Genomic DNA, 15329 nt, shown 5'->3' on the forward strand with positions numbered 1-15329 from the left:
AATATGCACTGAAGTTGGATGAGGAAACAACAAGCAAACTGAGTATTGTCTATTATTGCATGTACTCTCTAACCTAGGGGTTCTCAAACATTTTGGTCTCAAAAATTCTTTATGTGGCTGGGCACAGTGGCTCATGTCTGTAATCCTCCCACTTTGGGAGGCCAAGATGGGAGGATTTCTTGAGCCCAGGAGTTTGAGACCAGTCTGGGCAACATAGAGAGACACCACTGTTAAAAATTAATCAATCAATCAATCAATAATTTTTTTTAAACTTCTTCATGCTGTTCATGTGGGTATATATTAATATTTATTATATTAGAAACTAAAACACATTTAATAATACTTATATATTAATTCATTTTAAAATAACAATATGGCTTCAGGGATCTGGCAGGGCCTTTGTCTCCTTGCACCCACAAACTGTGCTTAGTTCCACTCTTCACTGCTCCATGCCCTCCACTCAGGGAGGCCCAGGTGACTGTGCCACAGCCCCTGTTTTCTGTGACCTGCAGGAATTGGGAGATCCATAGGGAGGATGCCAGGACACTCAGAAGTTAGGAGATGGGCTAATGGGGACTAAGGACCATTAACCTAAAATAATCAAAAAGTCAGAATCAATTCCTCCTCCAAGATGGATGACTAGATGCAGCCTCAATTTTTTGGAATAGTTTCAGTAGGAATTGTACCAGCTCTTCTTTGTACATCTGGTAGAATTCAGCTGTGAATTCATCTGGTCCTGGGCTTTTTTGGTTGGTAGGCTATTTACTGATTCAATTTCAGAGCTCATTATTTGTCTGTTCAGGGAATCAATTTCTTCCTGGTTCAGTTTTGGGAGGTATATGTGTCCAGGAATTTATCCATCTCTTCTAGGTTTTCTAGTTTGTGTGTGTAGACATGTTTGTAGTTTCTGATGCTTATTTTTATTTCTGTGGGGTCAGTAGTAATACCCCCTTTGTCATTTCTTATTGTGTTTATTTGGATCTTTTTTCTCTTCTTTATTAGTCTAGCTAGTGGCCTTTTTAATTTTTTCAAAAAACCAACTTCTGGCTTTGCTGATCTTTTGAATGGTTTTCAGAGTCTCAATTTCCTTCAGTACAGCTCTGATTTTTGTTATTTCTTGTCTTCTGCTAGGTTTGGGGTTGATTTGCTCTTGCTTCTCTAATTCTTTCAGTTGTCATGTTAAGTTGTTAATTTAAGATCATCCTAACTTTCTGATGTGGGTGTTTAGTGCTATGAATTTCCCTCTTAATACTGCCTTAGCTGTATTGTAGAGATTCTGGTATGTTGTATCTTTGTTCTCATTAGTTTCAAAGAACTTATGATTTCTGCCTTAATTTCTTTATTTACGCAAAAGTAATTCAGGAGTATGTTGTTTAATTTCCGTGTAATTGCATGGCTTGAGTGATTTTCTTATTCTTGACCTCCATTTTTATTGCACTGTGGTCTGAAAGTGTGTTTGGTATTTCAGTTCTTTTTTTATTTCCTGAAGATTGTTTTATGTCCAATTATGTGGTCAATTTTAGAGTATGTGCCATGTGGCAATGAGAAGAATGTATATTCTGTTGTTTTGGGGTAGAGAGTTCTGTAGAGGTCTGTCAGATCAATTTGGTCCAATGTTGAGTTCAGGTCCTGAATATCTTTGGTAATTTTCTGCCTCAGTGATCAAATACTGTCAGGGGAGTGTTGAAGTCTCCCACTATTATTGTGTGGGAATCTAAATCTCTTTGTAGGTCTCTAAGAATTTGCTTTATGAATCTGAACAGTCCTGTGTTGGGTACATATATATTTAGAATAGTTACGTCTTCTTGTTGAATTGAACCCTTTACCATTATGTAATGCCCTTCTTTGTCTTTTTTGATCTTTGTTGATTTAAAGTCCATTTTGTCTGAAATTAGGATTGCAACCCCTGCTTTTTCCTGATTTCCATTTGCTTGGAAGATTTTCCTCCATCCCTTTATTTTGAGCCTATGGGTGTCATTACATGTGAGATGGGTCTCTTGAAGACAGCATACAATTGGATCTTGCTTTTTTGTCCATCTTGCCACTCCGTGCCTTTTAAGTGGGCCATTTACCCCATTTACATTCAAGATTATTACTGATATGTGTGGATTTGATACTGTCATTGTGTTAGCTAGTTATTATGCTGGCTTGTTTGAAAAACTACATTTATTAATATCACCATCATTCTTATTAAAATAATATTTAAGTATTGGGAAACTATCAAGTCACAGTACAGATAATAAGGTTTCCAAAATTCAAATTGCTCTTTGAAAGCTTGAACTCAACCATTAAAGCATCTGTTGTTAGGTTTTTTTTTCTTAAAATGACGGGATTACTTTGTTCATTTTCAAGAAGGTGTCTGGCAGATATCCAACTCTGAAAAACTATATTTTGTCCATTAGTCATTTTCTGTGGTGAAAAAGGTATCCCATGAAAAAGCAGCTAGTTTTCTTGCAACTCAGACAATCATACAAGTTCTTTTCCTCAAGAAATCATCATAGTTCAGATTGCAGCTAAAGTGTTTCATGTACTCAAGGGTTAATATCTAATAAAAATTAATAACTTTTGCTGCTTTGCCAAGGACATACAGTACATACTTACTTACTTACTTACTTACTACTTACAAGTAGTACATACTTACTACAAGTATGTACAGTGAAGGACACAGTGACTGCTAGTACTCTTAGTTGTCACTGCCTTCATTCATGCAAAGATGCAGCAGTTTTGTCCAACATTGCTTTTGCACCATCAGTACAAATGTCAACACAGTGAAAATGGCAAAGGGTATTGGGTGAATATAGAGGTCCATGGCCCACATGCTGAGAACACTTGCTCTAACACATCTCAGCCTTGCACTCAATGCAAGAGAACTAGATCTGAAAGGAGGAGGGCTAACCTATAGGATGGTGCTAACTTCAAACAAACAAACTTCATTCACCATAATGCTCTGAATATTTTTAACAGCTAACAGTTTGTAAAATAAAAACAAGCATTCATTTAAGTTGAATGAATATATACTTAAAGCTTGAATCTTTTTTCCTCTGGTATGTGCTCCTTTGGATTGAAAAAATAATAAAAATTCTAGAATAATGCATTAAAAAATACTGTAATTCTGTTCACTATATTTCAATTTAAGAATTTTATACAATTTTTTAATTTTCAGTAGCTTCAACTCTGAATCTAAATTCTGAGTTTTCTTACAGTAAATGAAAAGGTTGACCTGGATGTCTTGATGGATGCAGCAAAAGCTTTCACAGGTCAGTGGGAATTTGTATAAGACATAATAAAATTGAGATCTTAATGCTTTGTAGATAACTACCTTTTAAAGCAGTAGTTTACCCCTTCCGGGAATCATTGATAAATTTATTCTGCTCTTTTACCATTTATTGATAATTTTGTCTTGTTGACAACATTTTGGAATATTAAAAATTTAGGAAAAGTGTGGGTACTCTCAAAAAGAGGTATTAACTTGTCTAATGTGTAGGCCAATAATGTATTCATTTCACTAGTGTTTAAAGAACCAAAATATTGGTGAACACAATGAGTTTCAGTGTGAAGTTTTCACAAAGGAAATGTGATCACTATGAACAATTAGTCCCATAATTCAGGCCATGAAGCAGAAACAGAAATATTACTTGCAGGTAGAATTACGTAGATTCTATATACCATCTGTCTTAGTCCATTCATGCTGCTATAACAAAATATCACAAACTGGGTGATTCAAAAATGATAGAAATTTCTTTCTCAAAGATCTATGGGCTGAGAAGTCCAAGATCAAGACACATTTGATGTCTGGTGAGGGTTGCTCTATGCTTCAAGATGATGCCTTAAACACTGTGTCCTCACATGGGGAAGAGCAGACAGGCAAAAAAAAAAGGGCTGATTGTTGTATGAGACCTCTGTTATAGGGGCCTTAATCCAGTTCACAAGCGAGGAACCCGTATGACCTAACCACCCCTAAAGGCCCTACCTGTTAATACTGTTGCATTGTGGGTTAAGTTTCAACATGAATTTTGGAAGGGACACAAACATTCAAGCCATAGCACATCATAAGTCACAAGTCACTGAGCAGTTATGCCACTCCATGCTATCCTGGCTCATACCCAGAATAGAAGTGTCATCTGTTTATTTGGATTAAATAATGCTTTCAGGTACTGAACCTCAAAATAACTTTATGTAAGTGAAGTCAACTCATGTATTTATACCTCACTGTGCAGTTAGAAATAGTACTGTACTGGATTATATTGTTTTATAACTTGGAATAATTAAATCTCTTAATATTGTCTTCTGAAACAATTCTCATCTATTCAAAGGAGAAAAGGCTGAAGCTGATAACCTTAAAAATGTGCTGAGAAACATGGGGATCGAACTAACAGAAAAAGAACACTCAATGCTGTTAAAAACTCTGCCAGTCTGTGGTGAGTATTTAGCATACCATCATGGTGCTTGTGCATGGAGCTGTGGTATCATAGGCTTCTGGACAAGAACTGTGAGAAACCCCCTGTGTTAGTCAGGGTTCTCTAGAGGGACAGAACTAGTGGGAGAGATAAATAGATAGAACAATAGATAGATAGATAGATAGATAGATAGATAGATAGATAGATAGATAGATAAATTTATTAAGGAGTATTAACTCACACGATCACAAGGACCCACAATAGGCCATGTGCAAGCTGAGGAGCAAGGAAAGCCAGTCCAAGTCCCCAAACTGAAGAACTTGAAGTCCAATGTACAAGGGCAGGAAGCATCCAGCACAAGAGAAAGACGTAGGCTAGGAGGCTAGGCCAGTCTTGTCTTTTCATATTTTTCTGCCTGTTTTATATTCTAGCCACGCTGGCAGCTGATTAGCTTGTGCCCACCCAGATTAAGGGTGGGTCTGCCTTTCCCAGCCCACTGACTCAAATGTTAATCTCCTTTGTCAATACCCCCACAGACACACCCAGGATCAATACTTTGCATCCTTCAATCCAATCAAGTTGACACTCAGTATTAACCATTACACCCCCTAAAAAATGAAATTCTGACGTAAGAAACCCTATTCTTGGCCGGGCATGTTGGCTCACACCTGTAATCCCAACACTTTGGGAGGCCGAGGTGAGTGGATCAGCTGAGGTCAGGAGTTTGAGACCAGCCTGGCCAAAATGGTCAAACCCTGTCTCTACTAAAAATACAAAAAAATAAGCGGGGTGTGGTGACAGGTGCCTATAGTCCCCTACTCGGGACGCTGAGGCATGAGAATCACTTCAACTCGGGAGGCAGAGGTTGCAGTGAGCCAAGATACTGGGCAACAGTGAGATGCCATCTCAAAAAAAAAAAAAAAAAAGGAAAGAAACCCTATTCTTGTCACTTGTGTTTTAATTTGGAAATGAGAAAATTCTCTCTTTCGCATTCAGTGAGTAGGCCTCTGCTAAATATTGTAATAGCTACACAGCTAAATTCTTCTGTAGCCCCCTGATGCACCCAACATTCTCAGTCCCTCCCCTTTTAGCCCTCCTATCTCCCCACAATCCATCAATTAAAAGGGAAAACCACCTGAGAGCAGGGGCCTCCAGGACTGTGTGCTTATACTGTCAGTATCCCACCTGGTCAGTAGCACAAACAGCCCCTCAAAAGTTCCACCTGCAGGGCACTTGCACAGAACTACCCATAAAGACCCTAGAGGTCAGCCTGCGCTTCAGAACTGTGCCTCCTGCCAGGTTCTAGAGACCCCATGTAGATATCCTTTCCTACCATGGCTCTTTGCCCCAGTTTTCCCCAGGCAAGAGTAAGGCTGCACATTGCCAAGGGGGATAGTGCCCTTGAGGCAGAAATAGCACCCTGGGCAGCAAACGCTCAGTACCCATTTGAATTCATCCCTCATATTCTTTGTGTGTGTTTGTGTGTGTGTGTGTGTGTGTGTGTGTGTGACAGAATCTCACTCTGTCGCCCAGGCTGGAGTGCAGTGACACGATTTCCACGCACTGCAACCTCCATCTCCCGGGTTCAAGCGATTGTCCTGCCTCAGCCTCCCGAGTAACTGGGATTACAGGCGCCCACCACCACACATGGCTAATTTTTGTATTTTTAGTAGAGACGGGGTTTCACCATGTTGGCCAGGCTGGTCTTGAACTCCCGACCTCAAGTGACCCACCTGCCTCGGCCTCCCAAAGTGCTGGGATTGCAGGCGTGAGCCACCATGCCTGGCCCATGCCACATATTCTTAAAGCTGTGGTTACTCATTTTGTCTAGCATTTCCTCCAGATTGTTCTCTCAAAGGGCCAGTTATGAGAATTGCAGCCTACTTAGGAGTTTGGTTCTGAGAGAGCAGGAAGGAGAATGCAGATGGACTGTATCAGGGACTACACTACTACAGACACTGTAGTATACTATACAGACAATGCTAGGCACTGAGGGGTTTTTCAGTACTACAGATTCTCCTGCCATAGGATGGATCCTGAGGTGGGGTGGTGCATAAGCCCTCTGTTCTCTATTCTAATTGAATTTCACCTCCGTTTATGGAGTTTGTTCAGAAAACAAAAACAGTTTTTAATATTTTATTTAAATATTGTTTTTTATTACTGTTCAAGTTGATACCTATTTTTCATATCATCCCTTTAGGATCCTCCGTTAGGGATAAAGATAGGAACACTTCATGGGCCTAGAGCATAGTCAGGGAAAGGAGAGAAAGACAAAGTGCAAGAAAAGAAGAAAGTTAAAAAAAAAAAAAAAAAAAAAAAAAAGCAGCAGCACCAGCTGGCCGCAGTGGCTCACGCCTGTAATCCCAACACTTTGGGAGGCCAAGGCAGGTGGATCACTTGAGGCCAAAAGTTCGAGACCAGCCTGGCCAACATGATGAAACTCTGTCTCTACTAAAAATACAAAAATTAGCCAGGCATGGTGGTCCATGCCTGTAATCCCAGCTGCTTGGGAGGCTGAGGCAGGAGAATCACTTGAATCGGGAGATGGAGGTTACCGTGAGCTGAGATAGCACCACTGCACTCCAGCCTGGGTGACAGAGCAAGACTCTGTCTCAAAAAAAAAGCAGCAGAAGCAGCACGTGTGTGTGTGTGTGTGTGTGTGTGTGTGTAGGGCACATCAACTACTGGCATGTGTTTCAACTAGGGGACAGATAGACCACACTGAGAGCAGTTCTTATCTTTTGTTATTATTTGAGGGTGAAATAGAATAAATTTCTAAGTGAATCATGTCTTATAAAAAGAGTTTCTTATCCTCTTTTTGACTTGAATTTTACCATATCTTACAGATGGAAAGGTGTATAAGAAAAAATTACTGGATAGTGTGAAGCCTCTCAAAGGTAAGAATATGAAAACAGCAGCTAAAATATACTGGGCTTTACATTTGCTTTTTTGAATTTCTCACAGATTGGAATCTCGCTATTCCACTGTTTACTGATTCTGAATGTATGCCTCATAACCTACCATTCTTCCTTTGGTATAATTATATTTGAGCAAGTGACTGTTAGTAATATGTCACTGTAGCAAGTTTGAAATTCTGCTTTCAGCATGTATGATGGCTCACACCTGTAATCTAAGCACTTTAAGAGGTCAAGGCAGGAGGATCACTTGAACCCAGGAGTTCAAGAGCAGCCTGGGCAACTTAGGGAGACCCCATCTCTTCAAAAAATAAGAAAATTAGCTGGCCTGCTGGCATGCATTTGTGGCCCCAGCTACTTGGGAGACTGAGGTGGGAGGATCACTTGAGCCCAGGAGGTCGAGGCTGCAGGGAGCCAGGATCATGCCACTGCACTCCAGCATGGGCAACAGAAAAAAATCCTATCTTAAAAAGAAAAAGAAATTCTGGGCCAGGTGCCATGGCTCATGCCTGTAATCCCAGCACTTTGGGAGGCCAAGGTGGGCGGATCATCTGAGGTCGGGAGTTCAAGGCCAGCCTGACCAACATGGAGCAACCCCATCTCTACTAAAAACACAGAAATTAGCCGGGCGTGGTGGCACATGCCTGTAATCCCAGCTACTCGGGAGGCTGAGGCAGGAGAATCATTTGAACCCGGGAGGCAGAGGTTGCGGTGAGCCAAGATCGCGCCATTGCACTCCAGCCTGGGCAACAAGAGTGAAACTCCATCTCAAAAAAAAAAAAAAGAAAGAAAAGAAATTCTGCTTTCATTTAGGTTTGTTATCTTTATCACAATTTATCAAATTTGTCTAATTCTTTTTCATCCATATTACTTCAATTGAAAATTATAGCTCAATGTTGAGGGAGCATTTTCTCTTCTCAACTCTGACACTGAGTGGCCAATATATTATTCCACTCTCCACTTAATATAAATCCATATTTAAAGCTAGCATCTTCTGGGCCGGGCGCAGTGGCTCACACCTGTAATCCCAAAACTTTGGGAGGCTGAGGCGGGCAGATCACCTGAGATCAAGAGTTTGAGACCAGCCTGGCCAACATGGTGAAACCCCATCTCTACTAAAAATACAAAAATTAGCTGAGCGTGGTGGCATGCACCTGTAATCCCAGCTACTTGGGAGGCTGAGGCAGGAGAATCACTTGAACCTGGGAGGCAGAGGTTGCAGTGAGCTGAGATCACGCCATTCCAACCTGGGCAACAAGAGTGAAACTCCATCTCAAAAATAGTAATAATAATAATAATAAAAAAGCTGGCATCTTCCACTTCTTCAAATTACTTGTTTTTCTTATTCCATCCTCTTAATTCCTAAGGAAAAAAAGTCAATGTCAGTAATCTGGAAACTCTTCTAAATAATATGGAAATCGAAGTTGGGAAAGAGGAATATGAGGACCTACTGAACCATCTGCCAGTTGATGGTAAGTGTTTCAGATACCACTGTACCTAGGAGAAATGCAGGGCTTCTGTAGGAAGGCTTCTGAAAGTAAACCTATTTTTTAACCTCTTTGAAAAGCTTATGAAATATTTCAAACATACCTAAAAACAGAGAATAATATAACAAACATTGTGTGCCCACTGGCCAGAGTTAACAAATGCTACTATTTTGCCATACTTGCTTCATACATTCTCCTACCTCCCTCCCTTACTTCCTTCCCAAGTAAACCTTTTTATAATAAGACAAAGTTTTATTAATAACTCAGTAAGACCGTTTTAACTAGACAAAACTGTCGGAGGCAAAGCTAGAATAATTCATTAGGAAGAAATTGCTAAGGAATGAGCCCCTGGCTAAGATTTCCTTATTAGATGGCTCTTCCCCTTGAAAAACAAGCTTCCATCAGAGAGCCAGACAGCACATCTTTCAGCAGAGCCAGCACACGCCAACCCAAAATAAATAATTTTTCTCCCCTAATTCAGGGTTTCTGTTCTCAACTAGCGATGGGCAGGTGTAACTAAAGTAGGCCACTGCTATCAGCAGACATCTTCCATGCTACCTTCACCTGTAGCTGGCCCTAACGTAGAAAACAGTTTTGGCCTAATTTGTAGTTTTTTGTTTTGTTTTGTTGAGACTGAGTCTTGCTCTGTCACCCAGGCTGGAGTGCAGTGGCGTAGTCTCGGCTCACTGCAACCTCCACATCCCGGGTTCAAGCGAGTCTCATGCCTCAGTTTCCCAAATAGCTGGGATTACAGGCATGCACTACCACACCCAGCTAATTTTTGTGGGTTCGTTTTTTTTTTTGTTTTTTCTTTTGTTTTTGACATGAAGTCTCCCTCTGTTGCCTAGGCTGGAGTGCAGTGGTGCAATCTCAGCTCACTGCAACCTCCGCCTCCCAGCTTCAAGCAATTCTTCTGCCTCAGCCTCCCAAGTAGCTGGGATTACAGGCACCCGCCACCACGCACGGCTAATTTTTTGTATTTAAAAATACAAATAATTATTTGTATTGTTTATAATAATTAGAATACAATATAATATTGTGTTGTTTCACCTTGTTGGCCAGGCTGGTCTCCAACTCCTGACCTCAAGTGATCCACCCACTTCGGCCTCCCAAAATGCTGGGATTATAGGCATGAGCCACCTCACCCGGCCTAATTTTTGTATTTTTAATAGAAGCAAGGTTTCCCCATGTTGGCCAGGCTAGTCTCAAACTCCTGACCTCAAGTGATCTGCATGCCTTGCCCTCCCAAAGTGCTGGGATTATAGGCATGAGCCACCCTGCCCAGCCGTAATTTGTAGTTTAAAACCTCACGCTCCCTGGGCTTAACAACATTGATAATTATCCATAATTTTGTCTGGCCCTTCCTCCTATCATGAAAAAAGTCACCATAAATTACTTTTTAATTGTAATGTTGTCCCTACATGTTTGGCTAGGGGTCCTCAAAAATGCTTCCTGCTGGAAAATATTGTTACTGATGAGGTATTTTTTAGAATTCTTTATTTTCTTAATGACAATTTTTTTTCTCATCCAACAGTGTGACTATTTCCATACCACTGAATTTTTTCATTTGTTTAGCTAGCACATACTATATGCAAAACAATGAACTAGAGAGTGGAAAATTTAAACGCAGTAGTATAATAAAATTAAGGCATAATTTCTGCACTCAAGTAGATTACAGTCTTGAGGGGTAGAGGTGGGAACATAAGCAAAATTTGGAGATTAAGAAGATAGCATTCCTTCAAGGTTTAAAGGTTCACTGTTTATGTACATAAGTGACTTCTAGGTTTCAAATTCAATCATGTCTATTAAAATATGCTCCCCTTATGGGTCTGAAGGAAGAGAAAAGCCTACAGAAGAGATTACTATTAAACTTGCTTCATCTCAATGTTGAGTCATTTGATACTTTATAGAAAGTGGTATTAATTAAGTAGGTGTTCACTTTAAACTTACAGCTTGATCTTTTTCTATCCTCTGTTTCTTCTTCACTTTGAGTTAAAAGAGTTACTAGAGAAAATTAGGAGAAATAGCTGAATTCCAACCTTTATATTACAACTTAAATTTTCATGTCAGTTTTCTAAGATTTGGTCTCTATGTCTGACTTGTCTTGTCTTACAGAAAATGAAATGGTTGATGTGAATGTGGTGATGGATGAAGCAAAAGTTTTTACAGGTGAGTCAGAAGTCATGGTGAGAAGGGCATTCATTTTTAACTAAGACCTTAATGCTCTATGGAGAAAAAAATTTAAATGTTTTTAAACAGAAGATTTTGGCTGGGCATGTGGGCTTATGGCTGTAAACCCAGCACTTTGAGAGGCTGAGGCAGGAGGATCACTTGAGGCCAGGAGTTCAAGACCAGCCTGGGGCAACAAAGCAATACCATGTCTCTACAAAAAAAAAAAAAAAAAAAAAAAAAAAAAAAAAAAAAAAGGTGGACATGGTGGCATGTGCCTGTAGTCCCAGCTACTTGGGAGGCTGAGGCAGCTGAGCCCAGGAGTTTTAGGCTGCAGTGAGCTATGATTACCACTGCACTCCTGCCTGGGAGACAGAGCAAAAACCTGTCTCATAAAAAATATATTTAAATAGTAGTTTTCTCTTCAGACTATTACTAACATGCTAAATTGATACCCCTACAAATGTAACGGTTAAATGTTTGTTTCATAATCTTACTCTTTGATTTGAGATTTTTCCTGTAGAGACTTATATTATGTAGAGGTTTGTTTTTTTTTGTTTGTTTGTTTGTTTGTTTGTTTGTTTTTTGTTTGTTTTTTTCTGAAACAGAGTCTCACTCTTGTTGCCCAGGCTAGAGTGCAATGGTGCGATCTTGGCTCACTGCAACCTCCACCTCCCGGGTTCAAGCGATTCTCCTGCCTCAGCCTCCCGAGTAGCTGGGATTACAGGTGCCTGCCACCACACCAGGCTAATTTTTGTATTTTTAGTAGAGATGGGGTTTCACCATGTTGGCCAGGCTGGTCTTGAACTCCTGACCACAGGTGATCCACCTACTTCGGCTTCCCAGAGTGCTGGGATTACAGGCGTGAGCCACTGCTCCTGGCCGGTAATTTTTTTCATAATTTGAAATCATTATTATCTTCCTAAAATTCTTATATGTTAACAATTCCCATCTTTCCAAAGGAGAAAAAGTTAATGTCAGTAATCTGGGGAATGAGCTGAGGAAAATGGGGCTCGTACTCACTGATGAGGAGCACAAGAAGCTGCTGAAAACTCTGCCAATTCACAGTGAGTATTTACCACATCCTTTGAAACTTGGATTTAGGGGCTTGTGTGTGAAAACTTCTTAAGTTATACGTGTATATGCCCAGTAAACCTCCTTTAGAAAACACAATTATCACACTAAAAGACATCTTGGCCAGACGAGGTGGCTCCCAGCCCTTTGGGAGGCCAAGGTGGGCGGATCAAGAGGTCAGGAGTTCGAGAACAGCCTGGCCAACATGGTGAAACTCCGTCTCTGCTAAAAATACAAAAATTATCCGGGCATGGTGGCATATGCCTGTAATCCCAGCTACACGGGAGGCTGAGGCAGAAGAATTGCTTGAACCTGGGAGATGGAGGTCGCAGTGAGCCAAGATCATGCCACTGCACTTCAGCCTGGGCAACAGAGCAAGACTCCATCTCTCAAAAAAAAAAAAAAAAGTCTTGTTGCAAGTTTTTGTTGCTTACATTTTAATACTGAAAGCTAGCAACATCTTTCACTGGGGGTGTCCCACCATCCAGGCTGTATTATCCTGTCCCCCTGGGAGCACTGCCTAATCTCATCATGACCAATGAGAAGGAAACCAGGGAAGAAAGAAAAGGAAGGAAAAAGACAGAAACAGGGAAATACTGTATTTTATTCAACCAATGGATAGATTTATAACAGGGAAAGTGCTCTTTATCTTTGGTTTCATTCTTAAAAGTAACAGAGAAGAAACTTCCAAGCAAATTGGAAGGGGTTTTTTTCCCTGAAATTATGGATGTTGTGTTGTCTTTGTGCTGATTTTGTTAGTCTTCCTGTCATTTAACCCGTATTCTGAATTGTGTCTTATCTTACAGCTAGTGGAAAGGTATATAAGAATAGATTGCTCAAAGGTGTGAAGGCCCTCAACGGTGAGTAGGAAGCATGGTGGAAGAGCAAGTAAAAAAATTCCTATGTTTGGTATTTTCTTTTAAATGTTCCAACTTCGCTTCCTGCCAATTTACTGATTCATTGCTAGGACATAACTTACCATTCTTCTTTGGATGCATTGGCCTTTTGGGATATAAGTTAAAGAATCATATCACTATAGGAAGTAAATTAGTTGTTGTTTCAACCATAAGTCATTAGACTTGCCTGCTCCTCTCTATTGACCTCTCAGGGAAAACCAAAGCAGAACCCCCTGGATCAATATTAAGAGAAATACCCTATCTTTCCATACTAACTCTGTGTAAGTAATTATTATTTCAATTGTTAATTAGAAAAAGATGTTTTAGAACACTAAAATAATACAAGAAAACTATGCAACTCTAACCACTTAAAAAAAAAACTGATACAGTCTGGCGCAGTGGCTCATGCCTGTAATCTCAGCACTTTGGGAGACCAAGGCAGGCAGATTGCTTGAGGCCAGGATTTTAAGACCAGACTGGACAACATAGTGGGACCCCATCTCTACAAAACATTTTAAAATTAGCTGGGCATGGTGACACATACCTATAGTACTACCTACTTAGGAGGCTGAGGCAGAAGGATTGCTTGAGCCCAGGAGTTCAAGGCTGCAGTTCCATCCTGGGCTACAAAGCAAAACCCTGTTTTTAAAAGAAAAAGAGAAATGTAAGTTCTCCTATCTTCCACAAATCCCCTCCCCATAAAGGTAAATACTGTTAACAATTCAGCAGTTATCTTTCTCAATTCTTTCCAACTTTTAACTGACATATCTAAATCTAAGGAGATACACACATACTCTGAGGAGATATATACACACACACACATATATTAATAGTTTCTTTGTATTCTTGTACTTTACCCTCCAGTTGGGGTTTCTGATGCATGACCATGATTAACATTTTTCACTCTTAAACAATAACACTCATATTCTTATTCCATGCCCTTCTTTCTTAAGGGCCAAGGGTCAAAATAAAAAAAGTGGAGACTTTTTTGGAAAACATGGGTACTAAAATCAAGGATGAGGAGCTTGAGGAACTCATGACCCAACTACCAACTGAGGGTGAGTATTACAAATATCTCTATGCTCTTCAGAGAAACATTAAGCCCTTCCATTAGAACTGCTGAAATTAGCCTTTTTAGCATCATAATGAAGTAAATGTAAAAACTTAATTCTGACTCTTGATGAAATACCATCTTCAAAAATGCTTTTGAAAAGATATGTCAGGTATGCCACTTGAAGCCTCAGTCATGCCTGGGAATGCCACACACTAAAGGAGCTGAAAGAAAAATGAATTGAAGAGAACATTTAAGAGAAAAATTAATAAACCTGAAAGTCAAATGATAAATTAGAAATGAATAGTTGCAAGCCAAAGACCTAATATCCCTAAGGTAGCAAATGCCTTTGTACATTGATAAGAAACATACTGATAATAGAAAAATAGGCAGATATACAAATAGGTAATTCATACAAGAGGAAATACAATGTACATCCCCAAATAACATATGAAAAGATGTTTAACCTCACCAATAATCATGAAAATGCAAAATAAAACACAATACTATCTTCATTCATTGGACTGGCAAAACTTAACAAGATTGATAATATTTAGTTCTTATGAAAATATGAGGAAAGGGACTAACTGATAAATTTGGGGTGAGAGTTGCCACTGCTATATATACTTTTTGAAAAGTCACCTGACAGTGTCTAAGGGGAAAAGTCTTCTCTTTTCCCTGGTGAATCCAGCCTACATTCCTCATGCAGTATACATTATTTCTTTGTGCTGGGTCCTGGTCCCTGTTTTGCCACAGACTTGCTGACAAATAATTTAACCCTACTTAATCTTAGTTTCCTCATATGTAAAATATCTTCAAGTTGAACTAAATGATGCTCTATGATTACTTTTGCTCTGAAATTAATACATGTAATGCATGTAATGCAGTCTAGGATAGTCAGTAAATGTTAGTGATGATGGATGGTGGTGTGGTGGTGATGATGATGGAGAAGATAGAAAAGTTGTTAAAGAGCAGAACGAAAGGAGAGGCGCTCCAAGATGGCCAAATAGGAAAAGCTCCAGTCTGCAGCTCCCAGTGTGATCGATGCAGAAGATGGGTGATTTCTGCATTTCCACCTGAGGTACCTGGTTCATCTCATTGGGACTGGTTGGACAGTGGGTGCAGCCCACAGTGGGTGAGCTGAAGCAGGGCAGGGCATCACCTCACCTGGGAAGTGCAAGGGGTCAGGGGATTTCCCTTTCCTAGCCAAAGGAAGCCTTGACAGACTACCTGGAAAAATGGGACACTCCTGCCCAAATACTGCACTTTTCCCAAGGTCTTAGCAACTGGCAGACAAGGAGATTCTCACCCATGCCTGGCTCAGCAGGTCCCATGCCTAC

At 40.1% G+C, this 15329-nt stretch overlaps 1 protein-coding gene across 1 annotated transcript in view; it reads left to right on the top strand.

The window, feature by feature from the left end:
• Positions 1 to 15329, top strand: part of LOC129017919 (EF-hand calcium-binding domain-containing protein 3) — a 535384-nt gene that overhangs the window by 460173 nt on the left and 59882 nt on the right. Inside the window, exons 101-108 of the mRNA XM_054458898.1 lie at positions 3204 to 3257; positions 4314 to 4418; positions 7244 to 7294; positions 8680 to 8784; positions 10915 to 10968; positions 11931 to 12035; positions 12849 to 12902; positions 13892 to 13996. Coding sequence (XP_054314873.1) covers positions 3204 to 3257; positions 4314 to 4418; positions 7244 to 7294; positions 8680 to 8784; positions 10915 to 10968; positions 11931 to 12035; positions 12849 to 12902; positions 13892 to 13996 — 633 coding nt within the window. The remainder of the gene's footprint in view (positions 1 to 3203; positions 3258 to 4313; positions 4419 to 7243; positions 7295 to 8679; positions 8785 to 10914; positions 10969 to 11930; positions 12036 to 12848; positions 12903 to 13891; positions 13997 to 15329) is intronic.

The sequence above is a fragment of the Pongo pygmaeus genome, chromosome 19, assembly GCF_028885625.2.
Source record: "Pongo pygmaeus isolate AG05252 chromosome 19, NHGRI_mPonPyg2-v2.0_pri, whole genome shotgun sequence".
Taxonomy (NCBI): domain Eukaryota; kingdom Metazoa; phylum Chordata; class Mammalia; order Primates; family Hominidae; genus Pongo; species Pongo pygmaeus.